General features: G+C 33.1%; 1 protein-coding gene and 1 long non-coding RNA gene across 3 annotated transcripts; both read right to left on the bottom strand.

Annotated features, from left to right (window-relative positions):
- Positions 1–13,369: 13,369 nt before the first annotated feature.
- On the bottom strand, positions 13,370–14,291 carry LOC102670933. The gene is made up of 2 exons (XR_421530.2): positions 13,547–14,291; positions 13,370–13,471 (listed from the first exon to the last, which is right to left on the bottom strand). It is a non-coding gene; the product is annotated as an uncharacterized LOC102670933 (long non-coding RNA).
- A 5,041-nt stretch (positions 14,292–19,332) lies between these two features.
- Positions 19,333–22,283, bottom strand: LOC102676226. 2 transcript variants are annotated; one of them, XM_031509725.1, is made up of 6 exons: positions 21,835–22,283; positions 20,939–21,286; positions 20,674–20,816; positions 20,018–20,184; positions 19,499–19,987; positions 19,333–19,417 (listed from the first exon to the last, which is right to left on the bottom strand). In XM_031509725.1, exons 1-6 carry the CDS (start codon positions 21,962–21,964, stop codon positions 19,414–19,416), a joined length of 1,281 nt encoding a protein of 426 aa, XP_031365585.1. In that variant the 5' UTR covers positions 21,965–22,283; the 3' UTR covers positions 19,333–19,413. The 2 variants fall into 2 exon arrangements, with proteins under 2 accessions (XP_031365585.1, XP_006614230.1); XM_006614167.2 differs by having other exon boundaries at positions 19,499–20,184; positions 21,835–22,280.
- Between the last annotated feature and the right edge of the window lie 15 nt (positions 22,284–22,298).

Here is a 22,298-nt window from a genome sequence, read left to right as displayed (position 1 = left end):
ATATATATATATATATTGATGTACGACTTCTAACTACTCCTAAATTCATTAACTTAATAAAATTCAACGAATATATCTCAACACCCTGTATATACACACGTTATTTCGTTCTAGGTTAATTCGATCGGCCTTTTCCACCGGCGAAAAAATTCGACGTTCGAAGGCTTGCTCCGATATACTTGGAAACGAACGCGGTATGCGAGACTCTCCAGCCAAGGATAGCTGGAGATACGAATGCCTGATCAAGCGATGAATATGGGGGTGAATATGCAGTTACAGTTTGCGTTACACGACTTAACGCGTATTTCGCCGTAAACAGTTTCTTCTCTTCGTATTTTCCGAATAAAAATCCAACGAAGAAGAATTTCCTCCTTCTTTTTTTAAAATCAATCTTGCGACAAGAATAATCGAAATGAAAATTAAAAATTTCGTTTCGACCATTCGATTTTTCTTTTCGAGGGAGGAAAGGGCGTCTCGAATTATTACCGCGTTTTTCAAAGCTACCGTTACGTTCCAGTGTTTTGTATGCCGGAGTGTTGACAGCCATTGTTGCTTCGCGCCACCGGAACCGTCGAACTTGCACTCCAGACTTGGTTCCATGAATCATGCGGCATAATTATTGACTCGTAATTGACGTAATCCCGCATCGATCTTTGTTTGGTCAATGACACGATTTATTATTCGGTTCGTCTTCGATAAATCAAGAATTCAATAATTTTGAGGTTAGAAGTGCAAGTGTGTATTAAAAGTATAAAGTTTGGAGGAAATAATAATATGCACGTGTTGTATCTGAACTAAGGTGTTTTTTTTTCTTGATCTCACTATGAGAGTATGCGAGTATCTAACGAGTTCAACGCACGTGAGGCATTTCTATCTTGATAAATTATTTATTCGTTTGTATTTATTCGCGCGCAGTTAACGACGATTTGCATTCCGCGTCCATGAATTAATAACAAACGTCCTTTAAATTATAATCATATATACCGTTTGCATATACATTCTTAATTTTTATACTCGATTCGATCCGATTCTTCTGTGTTCTGGATTATTGTAATTTAGGTGCTTTCGTAAAAAAGAAGCGATTTATATATATAATAAAATATATATAAATATTTAAATATATATAATATAATAATAAATAAATATATATAATATATATAATAATATATAATAATATATATAAAAATATATATAATAATAATAATATTTAAATATATATAATAATATATATCGAATTAAAATTGGAGACAAGTTTTGTATTTTTTTCTATGACGTATAATATTACGAATTTTGTATATACTTCAAAAATTTGACTAACCATTCGTGCGAGTTGTGCGTTCTCAAAAATATTGTTTTTAAATTATGTTCTTCATGAATGCGTTGTGGGCAAAAAGTGAAATATCGAACAAAGTGTATCGTTCCCACACTACGAAAAACTATTTATAGCACCTTATGACATTACTCAATTTCGTCCTCGAAAGTTTTTTTCTAAGCGTTAACCGGTTCGAAGATGTAGAATCTTTGTCCAAAAGGATCCTGTGTGGCAAAAAAAATATATATTCACCTCCTAGAATCTTCTTATAAAGAAATATGCAAATCGTATGGATTTTTATATCCTATAAAGGATCGGAGGTTTTTTTCGTTTTATTATTAAATTAGTTGGAAATCTCAATCTCAATGGAAGCCGCCATGAAACAGAGAAATCGAAGAATTCGTGGTAGAATTTTTAAAAATTATTAAAACTTGTGAAACATCAAAATTTTCGATTATAAGATAATATTCAAATTTTTTTTTTCGGTGAGTAATTGTACGAATATCTCTTTGAATAGAATAGAATATTCTCAGAATTATAATTAGATCCAAATGATTTCAAATCTATTATTCAAAATCGAAGATTGCTAGTAATGTAATTTCTTCTTTGTAAGTCATTGTAATCCTTGATAGAATTATAATTAATCTAAATTACAAATCTATCATTTTTGTTGCAGAGACAAAGATTGTTCTCCTGTTCTTTATGAGCCACTGTATATAATTCTACAAACTTTTTAAAAAGAATATCTTGGAATAATAATTAAAACAATAACTCAAAGATTGTAACACAATTTTCCTGCAACATAATGTTCAAATAGCTATTGTAATTCTTTGAACAGAATACTGTAAATACAATAATCCAAAGTCAAAGATTGTAATACAATTTCTCTGCAACATAATGTTCAAATAGTTATTGTTATTCTTTGAACACAGTACTGTAAATGCAATAATCCAAAATCAAAGATTGTAACATAATTTTCCTATAACATAGTGTTCAAATAAATAGTGTTCTACAAATTCTACAAATTTTTTGAACAGAGTATTGTAAATGCAATAATCCAAAGTCGAAGATTATAATATAATTTTCCTGTAACATAATGTTCAAATATTGTAATTCTACAAATTTTTTGAACAGAATACATTTAATATAATGTTCAATTAGTTATTGTAATTCATATAAACTTTCTAAACAGAATAAAGTAATAATTAAAACAATAACTCAAAGTCATTGTACTTCCATAAAATTTCTGAACAAAATATCCTCAAATAGCGTAATAATTAAAGCAATAATCCAAAAAGATTGCTTGTAACATAATTTTCCTGTAACATATTTAAAATATTGTAATTCTACAAATTTTTTGAACAGTACTATAAATGCAATAATCTAAAGTCAAAAATTGTAACATAACTTTCTTGTACCATAATGTTCAAATATTGTAATTCTACAAATTTTTTGAACAGAATACATTTAACATAATGTAAAATTAGCCATTGTAATTCATAAACTTTCTGAACAGAATAAAGTAATAATTAAAACAATAACTCAAAGTCATTGTAATTCCATAAACTTTCTGAACATCCTCAAATAGAGTAATAATTAAAGCAATAATCCAAAAAGATTGCTTCTAACATAATTTCTCTGTAACATACATAATGTTCAATTAGTCATTTGTAATTTTATAAACTTTCTAAACAGAATATCTTCAAATAGGACAATAATTAAAGCAATAACCTAAAAAGATTGCTTGTAATATAATTTCCTATAATATAATGTTCAAATAGCTATTATACAAGTAATTCTACGAATTTTTTGAACAGAGTACTATAAATGGAATAATCCAAAGTTGAAGATTGTAACATAATTTCCCTAATTATAAAATAATATTCAAATAACCATTGTAATTCTATGAATTTTTCGAACATAGATCGTAATATATAATAGATTATAATCAAACAATAATTCGAAATTTATTGCATGTCCATCGTTCTTGTTCTCAAAATATAATATAAAATTACTCTGTAATTCGTCCGTTGTTGGTGTGCGAATGAATCATTGCCATGCTCCCCGATTCGAAATTATTAAATTAATCGAAAACGACGGCGAGATTGGCATCTCTCGTTCGTAACACACGTGTGCAAGAGTCGTGTTTTCCTGCGAGCGGCACGCGACAACGTCGCGATTCGGTGACTCGAGTCACCTCTCTCCGTGTCTCTGCTATCGTCTTCTCCGCGATCGTGCACGCGTGCACAGAGTCGAGGTAACGTCTGTCGGATTGCATAATGGAAGAGAGAAGTGTAGAGCTAAGCTGGCTAAGCCGGCTAGAGAAGACGAGCGTATGTCGAGGACAAGGATGGAACGGGTCGGCCCGCGCCGAGTTCTCTTGGCTTTTGCATGCTTTTATCTGGCACGGCGCATCGTTCGCCTCGGTCGGCAACATAGGTGAAAGTCGGTTGCCGGCAACGCTTCAGCATCCCAAATATTCATCCTTGAATTCCGTTCTTATTTTCCACGATTTTTATAGACTTACTTAGTTTTATGGATTTATGGATAAGTTTTATGGGTAATGTTGGAGAGAGTCGATGCGAGTATTTTCTTTCTCTTTTTTTTGCAGTGAAATGGTAATGAAAAAATCGTTCTTTTAGAGAGAATTTAAGGAAATACAAGCGTGAGGTGAAATTATTATGATGCTTTCGTGTTTTTTATTATATAGGTAAGATGGTTAAGATAGACGTTTATTTCGAGTGATAATTAAGTTTATGTTAATTATTGAGTTATTCTAAAATTGAATAACGCTAAGAAAGCGTAACTGTTCGAAGATTCGTATTCCACGGAAAAGAGAAACGCCTAATTTCAGCGCTCACGAAAGGAGTAGGACGGCCAACTTGCTTATGTATATATATATGCTCGAAACCTATAACATTAAGAATTCCAAGTTATTATATAATATCAAAATTGCAACCTTCGTTCGAAATATCGATACCGTGTCAAATATTCCCACGTAAAAGTTACGTTAGAAATTTCCAAACTTCGCTTTCCTCGTACTCTTGCATCACGCAAAAATCTAATTAAAATCATCGGCACATTGGCCGCTTAAGGGGAAAAACAATACAACCTACGATCGTACACGACGTACACGTTAATCGTCTCTAACTGCAGAATTATATTGCATTAAAGAAAACAGCCGTATCGCGAAAGGCTCATTGATAATTGAGTCTCGATCTAACTCGACTTCGATGCAAGCATAAACGATATACGTATGTACAAGAATATCGTTAATATCGTTACGCAATGAGTTTACATCTCGCAATGTGAACGCCTTTTAATGCAACGTCTTGTGATACGTAAAGTCTCGCAATATAATGTGATGCAAAATCTTAAAAATTCGAGATGTAAGATGCAACATTTTGCATCAAAGTTTCAGGATATAATGCCTTATAATTCAACGCTTCACGAGGCAACACTTTGCAGTGTAATATCTCGATGCAATATTTCGTGATCACAAAGTCTCATGATACCATGTTTCGCGATACAAAGTCTCACGATACAAGTCTCATGTTACAAGATTGCAACATCTTGTGATGCAAAGTTTTAAAATGTAATTTTATGACGCCTTGCACGATGCAATGTATCGCGATGCAACGTATCACGATACAGAGTCCCACGATACAACGATGCAACGTTTTGCAATGCAAAGTCTCACGATACAACATTTCACGATGCAAAGTTTCATGATACAAAGTCTCATGATACCATGTTTCGCGATACAAAGTCTCACGATACAAGTCTCATGTTACAAGATTGCAACATCTTGTGATGCAAAGTTTTAAAATGTAATTTTATGACGCCTTGCACGATGCAATGTATCGCGATGCAACGTATCACGATACAGAGTCCCACGATACAACGATGCAACGTTTTGCAATGCAAAGTCTCACGATACAACATTTCACGATGCAAAGTTTCATGATACAAAGTCTCATGATACCATGTTTCGCGATACAAAGTCTCACGATACAAGTCTCATGTTACAAGATTGCAACATCTTGTGATGCAAAGTTTTAAAATGTAATTTTATGACGCCTTGCACGATGCAATGTATCGCGATGCAACGTATCACGATACAGAGTCTCACGATACAACGATACAATGTTTTGTGATGCAAAATCTCAGAATATAAAGCCTTTTAATTCAACGCCTCGCGATGCCTTGCAACATAATCGATGCAACGACTTACAAATTAATAACCGCGATCGATTAACCGAAGAAAAGTTTAGACGGTTAGACGTACAAGACAAGTTGTAAAATGGAGCGGTTGCCACGGGTGAAAGAGGATGACGAGGTTGTTGACACCTGAGAGACTTCCTCGAGAGACCCTCCTCTTCGACGTCGCTACTCGGAGAATGCCGATCAGGGTACGTCCTGTTTGAACGCGGTTTGCATTTATATTTCGCGTTTCCTTCGTAATGAATCGCGAACATCGGATCGTGCCTTCGCCGAGATCTTGCCTCGACGTTTTTAGCGTAATTTACAGGTTTCCTTCGTTGCCTGGATTTACGTGGAATCGCGAGATAAATATTAACTGGATATTTATCGATGATCGACGAGTAATGCTATTGATCATTCCTATGACACAATACTCGTCCTTTATACACGCGCGATTTATACGTATAATCGCGAATAGGCGCTGTTACTTGAATCAATGAAAAACATTTCGATTGCTCAATATCGTTATTTCCATTGGTATTATTTAATAAGGAACGATACACATGGATGCACATATTTCAGAATCTCGACGTTTCATCTCATGACGAATGAGATTTCGATGAAATGCGAAAGCGAGAAAAAAAGAAAGACGCGTTTGCTCTAAATGCAAATCTCGAATCCCCTTATTTGCAAGTTTTCCTCATCGCGAGGCGACTCGTTTGAAAGAAAGTTCCCCGCAACGATTTCGAAATCAGCCCAGATATTCACAATCCATCGTTCTCGTCTGTCAGTCCGTCTGCCTTGCCACGTCTCTTTTCCCTTTCGCGAAGAATCCGCCTATTTTATTCCGCGAGGCGTTCAAACGGTTTTCTCCGCCTCGACTTCTCTGCGCGCGCCGCGACTTTTAAGTGTCCCCCAGTTTTCGACCTCTCCTTTACAAAGGCTCCAACGATTGGTAAATCCTCTTTTCACTTCATCATTTCGATCAACGCCTCGAAATAGGATCGAACGATCGCGAAAATTGAAGAAGAAATCGCTTGGAAACGGATTCCTCGATCTTACTAATATTATCTATATTATCTCTATTTACGATGATTTTTTTTCTATTTTTTTTTAGATATATTCTTCGTAGCAAAAATTCATGTATGGTGTTTATTTATCTTCAAAACCGAAGAATTTTCCTTATGGATTCCTTTTTTCCTCTCTCATTTCACCTCTCGTCATTATTTTCACATCTCGTCGTGAAGGTAAAATATGTTTATGGCCCAACTTTGATCCCCTTCGACCCGGATAATTCTCGAAACTTTTATCGAATTCCCTGACACACATGGAATTCGAGACACATGAACAACGAGAAAGTGTTTTTCGGTGTAAACAACTTGGAAGAACGATTGGAAATGCTATCTATCGTAGCTCTATCTAGTGGATAGTTGTGTGCAATCAATTGGGAAAGTTTAATACAATTGACAATTGAAATAATAAAAAATTACTTTATAATTTATTAGCGAAGCATTGTAAATTTAGAATAAAAGAAGTTTAAAAAAATTAGTTAGAAAATTATAAAGTTAAATTATTAATAAGAATTTTCTGCAAGAAAGGATGCTGGAAAATTATATAGAATTACAGGCGATAAAATTTTTATAATTTTTATTTCAATATTTCGATTTACGACTGTTTAAAAGTAATATTTAGTTTGCTATTAAAATTTTATTAAAAATGTAAAGATATAATTTATCTTATAATAATAATAATGTTTCTAAATAAATTAAGGAAGAATAATATTATTAATATTAGATATCTATTAATAAACAATTAATAAACAATCATGAAACTTACAATACGATAAAATTTCATTATAGAATATACAATGTGTATACAAATATGCTCAATCTCGTATCGTCTCGATAAACAGTTCTCTCGCGTGTAAATGTCTGTTCACTACTGGAAAGTACAAGGGCAAGACGAATTTTTCGCTATCCCCACTTTGTGCTTTGTTGATAACCACACACTATATGTATAGTAGAAGAGCTACAATTTGAATACTTAAAGTTGTAAAAATTATTTTCATTTATCAAGTTAAGATAATAATCTAAGACTAAAAATTGAAATATTTTCGAAACTATTATTTCGATATAATAATAATAATAAATAATAATAAACTAATTATTTCGATATAATATTAATATAACTATAATATGTTTAGCTTATTTACAATTATCTTAACTATTCGAATACGAAATTACATTTATAAATTAAACTATCGTTGCAAATCATAATTAGCCTATGTTATGAAAAATAAAAAAAATTTTATATTATATCGATACATTAGAATTCCCTAGATTTTATGCCCTACGCTAATGCATTAAAGTTTAAATACAAATCGTCATTTTGGATTAATATATGTGACAAATACTATGGTAAGAAAGAAAGATGCGTGTGAAAATAGTTTCCTTCCAAATTAACCAATCAGACCCGTGTTCCTTCCGCGAGACTTCTTTCCGCCAGTCAAAGTTGAGCATTAACTCGTTGAAAAAGTAACTAGTTAAAATTTCGAATAAAGTAATTATTTATTAAAATGCTTAAATAACATTTATTCGTAACTATTATAGTTGTTTTCGCTTCTCATATAACCTAAACTGTTTTAACATTACAATTATTTGCAATTATATTATATTTTGAACGATAAATTATTGAAGTAATTTATCAAAGTAACTTTATTCGTAATTTCAATTATTAAATTTTGCCCATCAATGCCAATAGTACATGCTTTTTTTGAGAACACAATTCAGAACTCATTACATTGCAATTTTTATTAAATTAATCCCTCACAATTGTTGTGCAGCTCGAGAATGATTTATTCGTAGAGGTCAACGAACATCCAAATTTATATTCTATGCCTACTGTTCCTACTGCGATTCTCTGTTGCGCATACGATGCCGAGAACACGTATTGTAACGAGAAAACCGTTAGATCTTCGACTGTGGCCGACCAACCAAATGGAAAGAGGGAATCCTTGCAACTGGTGGTTGCACTCCGTTGCCAGCTATCATTTTATGGTAAAGTTGATCGTTAGATATATTTAGAACGGAACAGAGATCGTGTTTTTTTTCCTCATTTGAACGCAATTTCGTATCCCTTCCTTTTTCAGATTTCTTTCTGTTCCGACGGATCGTTTCGAAATGATAATTAAAGCGCCGATTACTTTCGATCGAATTTTTTTTTTCTTTCTTTCTTTCATTCTTTCGAGAGAAATTAATCCGAAAGTAGATCGAGATATTCGATCGATTGAACACTCGGTGAAATTCGTTCACAAAAAATGTTTTAATGAAACGATGTATGTACGAATTCAAATTTTGATTGGGATTTAAATTGATCATTTTGCAGTTACGTTATTCTATGTGTCATTATTGATACTGGTTAATTGACGATTATAAAACGTAACGTAATATATTTTTCAACAGGCATGATCGTTATGTCACGTGTAATGTAATACACGCATACGTGAATGTAATACTCTAAAGCGTAACATGATGAAAGAATACACGGCGAGCATAATGTCAGATAATGAAATTACATTTATGCCGGTAATCGCGCAAAATAAACCTTCAATGAGATTTATAGCGTAAATAATTACGTATTAAATGAAACAAATTGCTTTTTTTTTATTTATATTTGTTTCACTTTGAAATAAAATAAGATTAAAGCAAGATGTTAAATCTCTTCTTTTTGCTGCAATTGTATTTGATTTGAAATTAATTAACATGAATTATGTGACGCAACCAAGTATGGAGAAACTATCATTAGTTCTCACGGTTGAGAACTAATGTGAATCTTTAATATATTTGCACTTTTTCATTTAAATCGTTTTTTCGTGTTTAAATAAAAATTCAGGTCGGCTATATTATATCATATACGGATTGTTTTTAATTTAACAACTAAATTCTTGGCTTGGATAATGGTATGGAAATTTACGAAATAAATAAAGAATATTGTACTTAAAATCGAATACTCGAGAGCTTTGTTCGTTTCTCAACTCCTGTCGATTGGATGTTTTCTATCTTTTTTTTTCAGAACGGTTTTCTTCTTTTTAAATTTAATATTTTTACGTTAAGATAGAAATTAGTAATAGCAAGAATTGCTTATATTAAATGCATCATTAGAAATTTTTCTGGACGAGTAATCAATAATGAATTTCAAAAGTATTTGTTGTTAAAGAAAGTCCAAATTTATATTCCAAGCTAAAAATTAATAATAAAAATTACTATATATAAATAAATATCGATATAATGAAAATAATAATAAAAATATTTCCAAAACATTAGAAAAATGATTTATTTAAATGATTTACTAGGTTAAAGAAATTTTTAAATTTATTTTATTGTATAAAAGCAAATATTCAAAATAAGAATTTTCCAGGTAGAAAAATATCTACAAGATGCATAATTACGCCAAATGCATAAATTAGAAATTTTTCTGGATGAGTAATCACGTCAATGGAACTTCTAACACGATCTCGAGAGGCTGCAATCGGCATTAAAAACGGTCTGGCATAATGGCACGAGTTGCAACACTACGCGTAGGTGTCGATGGAAGGCGCAATGCACTTAGATGCGGCATATCTGTAATTTTGTTTCCAAGCGAGAGAAGATGCGCACGGAGATGCAAATAAGAGCGCAAATTGAGCGAAGAAAGTGAAACAAAGGAAGAAGGAAAAAAAGAAAATATTTCTTAATTTCTATGGAAATAAATCGATGATACTTTTAGATCACTCTTTGAATCGAGCAAATACAATTAGTTACATAAATGAACAGGTAAGAGTTTTTACTTCAATAAAGTGTTTAGTGAAACATGGATAATTCTTATAACAATTTACCGGAATTTCCATTATTTTGAAACGTTTTAATGCTAAATGTCGTAAATATATCCAACTCATTGTGTTGTCACTCGATAAAACATAAATATAAAATTTCATACACAGTCTTCCTGCATCAATCTCGCTTTCGACATTTCTCCAAGCGAGCGACATCCATAAGTAAAGTAAAATCTGTAAACAGATATGGAAGAAACCTGACGTCCCGACCTGGCAAAGACATAGAACGAGAGCGAGAAAAAAAGATAGGAAAAGCAGTGGAAAGAGGGAGAGGGGAGAAGGAACTGGGAGCAGATGCATGGATCGGAATGCGGCATCGGCTGCCCAAGGAGAACCACTTCGCGCTGCGCCCTAGATATTCCATAGTTAAATATCCGTCGGTTCCACGTATGTTCTACGTGTACTGTGTGGCGTCCACTCTTCCATGCATATCGTTGTCGAGCAAACAATTATCGGACACGCGCGCACACTCGGCGTCTCGCCATTTTTTAACCCCTCTGAGGTCGTCGCGTGACACGTGACGCGGATATATTGGAAATCTTTGTGTGAATATTCCTTAATTCGTATATTATGTTATGTAAACGTTTAACATTTTATCCTGAAAGATTTAATGAAATTTTTCATTGCAAATGATTTTCTCCAGTGATTTCTTAATTCTTTCTTATTTTTTCTTGATCCAACGTGGATACATTGGAAATCTTTATATAAATATTTCTTAATTTCTTAATTCGTATATCGCGTTATATAAACGTTTAACATTTCATCGTGAAAGCAGAGATTTGACGAAATTTTTCGCTGCAAATGATTTTCTCCAGCGTCTCGCCTTTTTTTTAAATCATTTTTTAATTGATACATTGAAAATATCTCTTTGTAAATTAATAATTCTTAAGACGAGGAATACATTACGTTGCATAAACGTTAGAACCAGAGTTGGGCATTTTCAACCCGTTGAAAAATTTCGAATAAATTTACTTTAAGTAATTACTTATTAAAATATTTGAACAATATTAGCTATTATGCGTTTGATGTGTTTTTTGTACAACCTCGATCTTTTGCCACTACTAATTATTATGTCTCGAACAATAAACAATATTGAAATAACATGTCATAACTTCAACTATTAAATTTTATCTATCATTGTTAAAATCTTTTGCAATAAATCTTTTTTTTTTTTAAATATTCCAATGGACGTACAAGAAAATAATATATAGTATATTTACACAAACGTTTCTCACTTTCAGATATCTTATCTACGAAGGATAAAAATTCTTACCTTTCCTTTTGCTTATACGTTATATCACAATTAAATTATATCAATCATAATTTTATAAATCTCATAATTTGACAAAATTCTTCATTTCCATACCGTATGATTTTCGAAATTCAAAGAAATCTCAATCATAAGTTCAATCTAGTGTGCACGCTTAAATCTCGAGACGAGTCGATTTCTTCTTCCGCGATCGGTTCGAAAATAAGGCGGACTGGCTCGCGACCGGTAAATCGGTTACCGATACGCTTCGCGTGAGATAAGAAATGCACGAAGAAGTGTACGCGAGAAACGCAGGGTGAAAATTGAAACGGAGGGGAAAACGCGGTTCCCCGTGCGTTTTGCATACGTTGGAAAACACGCGACTCGTTCGAGTTGCTCTTGTTCTGGTTATCCTGCTTGCGTATCCTCGCTTTCTCTCGAACGTGATTCGAGGCGTGTGTATCGAGCGTACTTGTGGTGGAATGGTGTGCGCTTAACGACGATCGCGTGCTGCAATTAAACTCGTGGCTCGCTGCGTTACTCGAGAATGTTACTCGATTTTTTGTAAGATGTCATACGATTGGAGACACGATTTTTGCATCCGATTTAAACGGTTGAAATTAATCGATAATGTACTTCAATGCCGATGTAATGATCAAAAAAGCGTAAAAGTAATGCTTAGAAGGATATGAACGGTGTTGCTTTTTGCGATGAATTTTTTTTTAAATATTCCAATGAACGTACAAGAAATTAATGTATAATATATTTACAGAAACGTTTCTCACTTTCAGATATTTATCTACGAAGGATAAAAATTTTTACCTTCCTTTTCCGCTTATGCGTATTACATCATAATTAAATATTAATTATTATTTTATAATTTTATAAATGTATCTTATAACTTGTTTTCTGTGAATTTTTTAATTTTATTTTTATCAAAATTTTAATCATGAAATATAATAATGTTCGAGAAAGGAAAAAGTGGGAAAAACTTACTTTTATAGGTAAAGAGAAAAACTAGTTTGCAACGATGCTTGTCGTATTCTCGGAATCGATTTCACATAATAGTTATTTCTAACCTAAGTACGTGGGACTGTTGCGATAATCTGCCCTCGATTAATCAAGACCGTCATAACTTAATACGTTACATGGACTTGTATAGTTACTTAATGTAATCATCTCGTGCAAAAAGGATCATGATCATTATTTCAACGACAGGAAACTTATATGGTGTTTTGTTGCTTAAACGCATTTCTAATAATTCAATAGAAACTCTCTAATTCTTCTTCCAAACTCATTTAATATATGTATCATGTAAGTCGTTCTTAAACTTTAACAATTCACTAAAATATAAGTTATATTTTTGATAAATTTTATTCATTCTTTAAATCTTCAAAACTTATTTAAAAATGTATTACACAACTCATTCTCAATTTACTTACTTTAATTTAAAGTTACTTACTTTTATAAAAATTTTTCTCTGTTGAATTTTTCTAACAATTCATCAATATACAAACTCTAAATCTTCTTTCAAACTCATTTAATATGTGTATCATGTAACTTATTCTAAGCTTTTTTAAAATTACCTTTATGAATTACTTTCTTTCTCTGTTGAATTTCTGATAAAATTTCAAACTCATTTAAAGATATATCACATAACTCTTTCTTATTTATCCAGATTTTTACAAAATCTTCTCTGTTGAATTTCCAATAATTCATCAAAATACAAATTATATTTTCGAAAAAGTTTATTCATTCTTAAAATCTTTTTTCGAAAACCCACACACGTTCACATACCTCATCTTATTTAGATATTTACTTTTTACTTTTCTTTGTTCTAAAAAAAAAAGAAAAAAATTAAAATCACGGCTACATATCGTCCAATTAAACCCAATTAAAAGCTACAAGTAACCATCTCGAATGCTCGAGTTCGATCGATTTAATTGGAAGTCCAGTCCCTGGATCCTCGTCGCCGCCGCCACTGCTCGAGACGAAAAGACGACGAAGAAAGCAGGCCTCCACGTCGGCCCCTTGGGTGAAAGTCGTCCAAAATGTCACTGGAGTTTAACCTTACCGCGAATAACATACGCACAGCTGCGAGGTGTTGCGGGACAACGTATAATATGCCGTGTTGCGTAATCATATCTCCTCGCATCACGGATGAAACGATAGAAATACTCGGCAATTTCAGGCACTAAGGTCGTGCATGGAAAATCCTCGATCCTGCTTCCACACCAAAATTCTCGAATATTCGAACGAATCACCGTTTCTTTTCTCTTAAATATTGAGAACAGCCCTAAGCATGGTCCCTTCGATGGTTGAGAACCCGCTCTTATTCTAGTGTCTAGTCGGCGCCACTGAGTAGATACATCCTGTTTGTTATTGGACACGGTTGAAATTTTCTGAAAGTGACAATTCGAAAAGATTATTTATACACGTAATGAGATTTTTTTCTTTTTCTTTTTTTTTTTCTCTCTCTCTCTCTCCCCGTAGACGATGAAGTTGTTCCATTAACGGTTAATTAAAATGCACACTTACGTCGGTTTACTATTAGTTACATAAATATTCGAAAGGTCTTTCACTATGGAAAGTGAGATAGTGATGCGGTGACGCGTATTACGAATATATTTCCTCGGTCTACCCGGTTTTTGGGGAAATTAACGCTTTTTTTTTACGCGTAGGCGTGTCCTCGGGGAATTTAAAATTTTGGAGAAAGCTTCCCCCTCTCCCCTTCCTCTCGATTCATAACTCATCCCAGTTCTATATAAGAAAGAAATCTACCATTTTCTCCCTTATTTTCACTTTTATTATGATAAATTCCAACGCGTCTAGCGATAAACAACGAGTCACTTTCTAGCACTGGGAACGCTTCTTGGAACATTTTTCTTTTTTCTTTTTTTTTTTTTTTTTTTTTTTTTTCTTTTACGTTTTTCCGCGTTATAATTTTGCATTATTGGAACACGGGTCGAAGAACACCTGAGCAGCGTTGTTGAAAAGGCGAAGAGAAAGGGAAAGTGGCCTTCCATTTCTCAAGCGTCTATCGGCTGTCGTTGACGCCATCGACCTTGCTAGATGCCGATCCTTATTTTCTAGAGGAAAAACGGATCATCCGAGCACACTGGCTTCACATCGACACGACAATATTTAACGCGTTCAGAAATGATGTAAGACAAAACTATGTTTTGATAAAATTTATTTAAGGTTAAGATTTATCGATAAAGAAGGAACAATGCACGATGGGTTAATGGATGCCGCAAAAAGAAAGAGAATAATTCAATATTTTTCTTAAAAAATTGAATTTCCAATCGAATGACGTACGTATCGAATTGGTCCGTCCCTGTTCCTTTGTATCCTACTAGCTCTCTTGGATAGCAACCTACCGGTATTGCACAACCTCCGGCAAGGTGACCTAGTTGTACCTTGCATCGAAGTAGGTTGGAGAACCTCGAGATTCGGTTAAGTTCCAAATGCTCTTTGTTTGCCTGTGAACGTGGCAATAATGTCCCTCTTTTCAACTTAGTATTATATTTCCTCGATGTGACATGAAACAGAAAATAAAATATATTAAAAATTATGAAAAAAGTGTGAAAAGATTTGGATGAATTTTAATTGTAGATTAAAAATAAAAAAAAAATAGAAAAGATTAATATGTGATATTTTTGTACCAACCAATAATAAATATTTTATTAAAAGTTGATTGTCTTTGATTGTACAAAAATGTTAAAGATCTTTTCAATTATTTAAGTGATCAAAATTTAACAATTTAACGAAATGATCTTTATTCTATTATGCACATTACAAATTAAATTTTTTTCATTTTTTCTATATAATACTTGTAAAATTAAAATATGAAACGTAAAATTTTCCGTTTAGATTCATCATAACCTCTAATCGCGATTACTAGATTCTTTGTCTCGTTTTTTTTACATAAAAGAGCAGGATTCTCTTTCAATTCTCTAATTGCATGAGTATGAGCACAAGAATGTTTCGGAATTAGCGAATTAAACGAGATTTTTCTTTCAAATAGAAAAAGTTGTAAATAGGACTACGATGTAACACAAATATCGAGATGGAAACGTAGGAAGAAAGGAATGATAGTAAAGAGAGAGAGAAAGAGAGAGAGAGAGATCCGAGGAATTCGAGTCCACACCTAGAAGCGACGACTTCCAAGAGAGATATTTACCTTGGCAAAGGAAAGAATTGCAACGACGAGGGGGATACGTGGGCGAGGAAGCCCACCGAGTCTTTCTTTTTCGTCTCTTTGATCGAACCTACCCTGGACTGCATACAAAGAACGAGGTTCTACGCGCGAGATCCTTGCGAATCGTGCGTTTCGCGTGTGTCACGCACGAGAAATGCAGTTAGTCCGCCCACGCTGCTTTTCGTGGAAACAATGCGTGCCTCCAAGGGGTGCACCATCTAAACAAGAATGCCACGTGAAAAACGTTTATCTTCAACGTTATTGCTCTTTCTCGGAAAATTATTCAATCCTCTTTGAACAACTTTTTATTCACATGACGAAGCGGTTACAACGATTGTCGTGAGTGGAAATACAAAACTGATGCTATTTTAAACGTTTCTACAAAATTAAAATTATAATCGAAAGGTGATCATATTTTAAGAAGAAAGAATTTTTGAATTCTATGTTTGCACGATATTTTTTATCTTTAGAAATAGTAAAATATAAAACTTTGGCCATTTCCACTATAATATAACCTGTACAATACATAATATATAATATAACCTGTACAAACAGTAAACGTATATATAATTTACGAAATTTTACGACGTGAGAAATTATTCTAAAAACGAGGAAAAGAAAGACACTTAAAACGACTATATTCATAGCGTTAGCAGGTTCACAATTTTGGCTACAACTTTCCCTTATTGGCGAGTCTGGTTGCGTTTCGTGATAAACTTCTATTCGTTCTGAAACATTAGTTGTCGCGTGAGCCACGAGAAACAAGTTGTAACGCGTCAATCTCGTTCTGTCGGTAATATTCGAGCAAAATACACGTCTGTTACGCGTCTAAATTCACGAATGCATAACACAAATGCCTGTTTTTCGAGTTGTACGTTACGTTCGAATCCGTTTTCGAATTCGAGAATATTATCGAAAGAATTTATTAGAAAATCGATTATCAGATGATACAATCAATTTCTTAGCTTCATTTCGATAATAATCATATTTCAACGTCTCGATTATAATTCGAGAAAGTGTGTTATATATGTATATTGTTTACTGTTGAAAAGTCTCGCGAAACGACACAAAGGCAAGAAGGATTTTTTGCTAAGAACTATCTATTTTCACTTTAGACGCTTTGTTGACAATCCTGACACTATATAATAGTAAAAGAGCTATAATTTGAATATTAAAAATCGTAAAAATTATTTTCATTTATGAAGTTATGTTAGTTATAATCATTTAATTATAATCATTTAAGACTGGAAACTAAAATATTTTCTAAACTAATAATTATTTTAACATAATATTAATATATCTATAATATGTCTAGCTTATTCATATACATACAATTAGTATCTTAATTACTTGAATACAAAATTACATTTATAAATTAAATTATCATTATAAATTATAATTAGCTTATATATATTATGAGAAAAAAATGTTTATATTATATACATTAAAATTTTATGCCTTATGTTAATGCATTGAAGAATACAAATCATTGTTTTGGATTAGTATACGTGACAAATATCATGATAGAAATAAAAATTTCCTTCCAAATTAATCAATCAAACTCATATTCTTATATTTTTTCCAGCAGTGAACAGTATTTGGATAGCATTGTTGCAAGATCTATTACAAGATATTATAAATTTTAAAATCGTAGAAGAAAATATATTCTATCTCACGTTAATGAAGAAGATTCGTTTTTTCCTTACTGATTTCTAATTTTTTTTTCTTTTCTTTTCTTTATTCATGACCACTAATGATAGAAGTAAATGTCGATAATGCAGGAGAATAACCTGGTATTAGTATGATTGAAGAAAATTTATTTTACAATTGCTAATTATAGTTATCTTGCATCGATACAATACCTGATTTCTCCTCAAAGAATTACTCACAAAAATTAACCAAACGCAATTCTGTTCATCGTTCTCGTGACTCCATGAGAGATGAGAACAGGTCGTATCTCTTTTTTTTTTCTTTTTCCTTTTTTTTTTCCTTCTTCAATTAGTATGCGGCTGAGAACATGCACGTTTCGTTCAAGTTCGCATAAAAGTACGGTAGCCGGGCGTGGCACCAAGAAAGCCGGGAAAGTGATATCTCTTTGGTGTGTTCTGTTCCATTCAGGAACGGATTAACCTTGTTCGTTGCCCCTGTCATTCAAGTGTACTCGTTCAACCTGCTTGTTTCAAAATTTATTGAATCATTGTTAGCTTTCAATGATCGAATACAATTTGAATCGAAAAATTTTGAAGATTCGACCAAATTTTAGTTTTTATAATATTTTTAAAAATTATATTGTACGTTTTGTTAAAATTAGAGAAATTATTTGTTAATTTTGAAATTTTTAATGGTATTAGATGAGATTCTATTTCTTTGTTTTTTTTTTTAAATCAGTTTCAGAATTAATAATGTATTTTTATTTTATTTGTGCATCTTTCTCGAAATTATAATTCGAATACTTGTAATATTCCAATTAGAATGTTTGAAAAAGGCATAACTTCATCTCTTATAGTTATCTATATAGATATCAAAATTAGTAGGTTAGTGCATTTCTAAGACCCACGCAATGCTACTACCTACACGATATAAAGAAGATCGAAGATTTTCTTTGGTTTAATCCTTAAAAAAATGTTACAACTAAATTGTAAAATTGTAAATAAAATATATTTTAAAAAAATATTTAAATCATATAACTTAATATAATATGATAATAAATTCAAAAATACTAAAAGAAAGTATAATAAAAAAAATAAAAATAAGAATGTATGAATTTATGTTTCATATCTAATGTCTATATAGTTCTTCAGTGCATTATGTTTTAAGGTCAGAGTCAGAGTCGAAGAAAGTATATTTTAAAATAAAACGTGTTCTGGTTTTCTATGATCTTATTTTAAAATATCTCTTAGAATTTGAAAATAATTTCATTTAAAGAATTTTCATACAGAAAAAATTATTTTAAAATTCTTGTTTGATTAAACTATTTTTCGATATAAATTTATTACTATGATGTAATAAGATACTTTCTATTTTTGTTAAATATAATTTTTATTCTAAAATGAATTTTCTGAAAAAAAATATTACCTGTTAATGTAAGAAATATTTCTATAAATGTTTAAACATGTGTCAAATTCATTTATTTATTTCTTCCGTATGAAAAATCGTATTGCATTTCTACTTTATTTCCTTGTGTACATTTTCGAAGAACATGAACATACAGTGCCGCTCTCTTGCAGTAAAGTACAGAACAATTTCGTTGTTTTATATTTTCTGTTACCATCTAAAGTTACCATCCACGAATTTTCTTGGTTGATAAGTAGTATTCTCTTGATATTTCACTTGATATTTACATACGTACAGAAATTAATTTTTTGAAAAACTTTTCCTTATTTATTTCATCGATAAATTTCTATCAAATATTTTTACAATTTTTCTTAAATTTCTTTAATTTTCAAAAAAATTGAGTTAAAAATTTCAGGTTTATTGGGAATAACAAAGAACATGGATTTTAAGAAAAATCAATCGCTTTATTTACTTTAAGTGTTTACTTTAATTCGGCGTAATTAACACAAAGCGTAAGTTTGAAGTTAGCTGAAACAGAAACAGAAATGCATTAAATTCAATTTTTCGAACTCAAAGATACAAACTTTACAAAAAAAAAAGTACACTTACCATTTGGCGATGGAAATTGGTTTACAAGAGTCTGATGGCCTGTCGTACGAATTTCCCAATAAACATTGCAACAACTGCGGCCGTCCATTTCTGCAAACCACCACATTCGTGCAAGCATCGTTCAACTTGTGCACGTCTCCATCTTGGCATGGAACTGTATTGAGACTAGACGGTATATTTTGCACCACGTCCCAAGGATTTTGCAACTGCTCTGTCGATTCTTTTTGCGTATCGACTTCTTCCTCTCGTTCATGTTGCTCTTTTTCGATTTCCAATTGCGTATTTACAGTTCGTTCGTTCCAGGGAACAGGTTGAACTCTGCTTAGCCAAGGATTTCCAGAAAAAGGCTGCGATCCATGCATGTACGATTGTGAATCTCCGTAAGGTGGTTGTTGAGGATATGTGGATCCATTCGATGGTTGTGAAGGTGTGTAAGATGGTTGTTGAGGTTGTGAGAGCATGTATAGTGGTTGTTGAGGTTGCGAAGGCGTATATGATGATTGTTGAGGTTGCGAAGATGCGTAAGACGGTTGTTGAGAAGATTGTTGAGGCAATTGCTGTCCTGACGATATCGAGGCGGGCGATTGCGATGGCTGAGCTTGCGGCGAGGTCGGTCTAGGTGGGAGCGGAGGGCTTACCGCGCCTTTGCAGTCGACGTTGTACGGATAGTCGCAGACGCCCAATTGCTGTGAAGCGACATATGAAAAATATTAGGCGCGGAGAGCATAAATTAGATGGCGTTGGAATCGAGAATAAAATCTAGGGGAAAAAACAACAAGCAAGAGAACGTATTTTAGAAAAATGTTGACGTGCAAATTATTGTGATCTCGTTGATTACTTCGTTGATTAACAATCCGTTAATCATAAATGTACAAATATATAACTTATCATTGATTGTTATCCATGATCGTTTCAATCTTGTCGAATTCGAGAAGTATATATATATATGGACGTATATACGTACGGAATAATAAAATGTGAGGTTAATGCAAGAATTTAGTTTCAAGCAACGACACGGAAGTTCGAAAAGCGGCCTTTGACCGTGGCACAAGTTCAAATGGAGAAAAAAAAAAAAACATTCTCACGCTGCGTGACGCACGTTATCACATTTATGCGACTTAAAATTCCGCGAGTATCCTCCTGAGAATATAACTCTTAAGGAATAAGATTCTTACGTCATTGTAGACCAGGCCTCGGGGGCAACCGAATTTGATGGGCTTTTTGTAAAGGCACACGTAGAATTCTGAACAGTTCGTCGCACTTCTGTAATGACCATTCGGTTCTGGGCACAGTTTCGATCCATCGGTCAAGGATGGCCCTGGGAAAAAAGGGAAGGGAAGAAAATTATACGTTGAAAAAAATCGATATTCGTTTCTGATTTTTTTTTTTTTTTTTTTTTTTTGATCTTTAGAGGAGAAAGAAAATTAAAATTACTCTTACTCGGTGTAGGTACAGGTCGGTTACCGCAGTTCACGTTGTAATCGTAATCGCAATAAAGGTTAACGTCATTGAAGAACAATCCATCGGGGCAAGATTGCTCGGTCACAGTTTCGTCCCAACAGTTTAAATAATTTGAACAACTGGTTGGGCTCGGGAATTGCCCTCGCACGCTCAAACATCCAGGAGGTGGTGACATCGTTGGCCTCCCGGTTATCGGTCCTGGTAGCTCGTTCGTGTCCCCGGGATTAATGGTGGGATATATTTGCCTCGTGTTCAACGAATTTGAATTCCTCGATTCCGTCCCGTTCCAACCGTCCAATTTTTGCAGATCCCACGCGTTTTCCAAATCTGCGCCGCGAAACACGAATTATTATTTTTCCCAAAATTTATATTAAATTTATATTCATTCGATAAACTCTGGCTTTAAATCGAAGAGAGAAAGAAAATGATAGAAAAAGATTTCAATAAATTTCAATATAATTCTTCGAAGAATATAAACTACTTCCAAATATCTTATTCCATTATATAATTCTTAATAAATTCGACGTTTCCTTAGAAAAATCGAATCTTCGATCACACGGTAAGAAGTCTAGAAAAGTCTATCACGAATTTATTTTAATATAATTCTTCGAAGATTATTCTTTTACGTACAATCGAATACTATTTCCAAATACCTTATTCCATTATATAATTCTTAATAAATTCAGAGAAAAGTCTACTACGAATTTTTTCAATATAATTCTTCGAAGATTATTCTTTTACAGTCGAATATAATTATTATTCCATTATTATAATTCTCAACAAAAACTCGATTCGACTCTTCCTTTGGAAAAATCTTTTAGCTTTTCACGCGATAAAAAGAGAAATAATAACAATAACAATAATAATAATCTAACCTTGACGTTGCCTCGACGTTTGAGGGTGCACGAGACGTTTTTCCAGAAAGCTAGTCTCCTCGGTGGCGGTTCTCCTGGCGGCGTCGCACAGGCCGGGCACAAGGGCGAGCAATATCCAACCGAACCTCATGCTAATACGTTTAATAAATTCGAACAATACACACGCGATTAATTATTAATTGTTATCAATATAATAAATCGAATATATATATCTATCTATATATATATATGGCGAAGTGGTGGAGTCCTTGCTTGCGAGGATGTCCTGATGCTGGATGGCCTGGACCCGGTCGGTCGGAGGGCTTACATAGGGCATCCCCCACCACCTTCTGTTCCCTGGGGGAGTAGGACCCCAATTACACGGGCGCAAGCAGGACCCCGCGGTCCAACTGTTGCTCGAGGAGGAAGTGCACCAACTCTTCTCTTGGCGCACCGCTTCTCTTGGCCCCCCTTTCTCAAATTCC

This window comes from Apis dorsata, unplaced genomic scaffold, assembly GCF_000469605.1.
Source record: "Apis dorsata unplaced genomic scaffold, Apis dorsata 1.3 scaffold_170, whole genome shotgun sequence".
Taxonomy (NCBI): domain Eukaryota; kingdom Metazoa; phylum Arthropoda; class Insecta; order Hymenoptera; family Apidae; genus Apis; species Apis dorsata.
The sequence above is the reverse complement of the archived record's forward strand: the minus strand, read 5'-3'. Positions and strand labels throughout refer to the sequence as shown.

Bases quoted from the DNA above. Each gene is read 5' to 3' on its own strand.
- LOC102676226 (XM_006614167.2), bottom strand. From the start codon at position 21,964: ATGAGGTTCGGTTGGATATTGCTCGCCCTTGTGCCCGGCCTGTGCGAC. The intron at 21,287-21,834 runs GTTAGATTATTA...TTCGCGGCGCAG, and splicing joins AACGTCGAGGCAACGTCAAG to ATTTGGAAAACGCGTGGGAT. The intron at 20,185-20,673 runs GTAAGAATCTTA...GTCGCTTCACAG, and splicing joins GAGGCCTGGTCTACAATGAC to CAATTGGGCGTCTGCGACTA.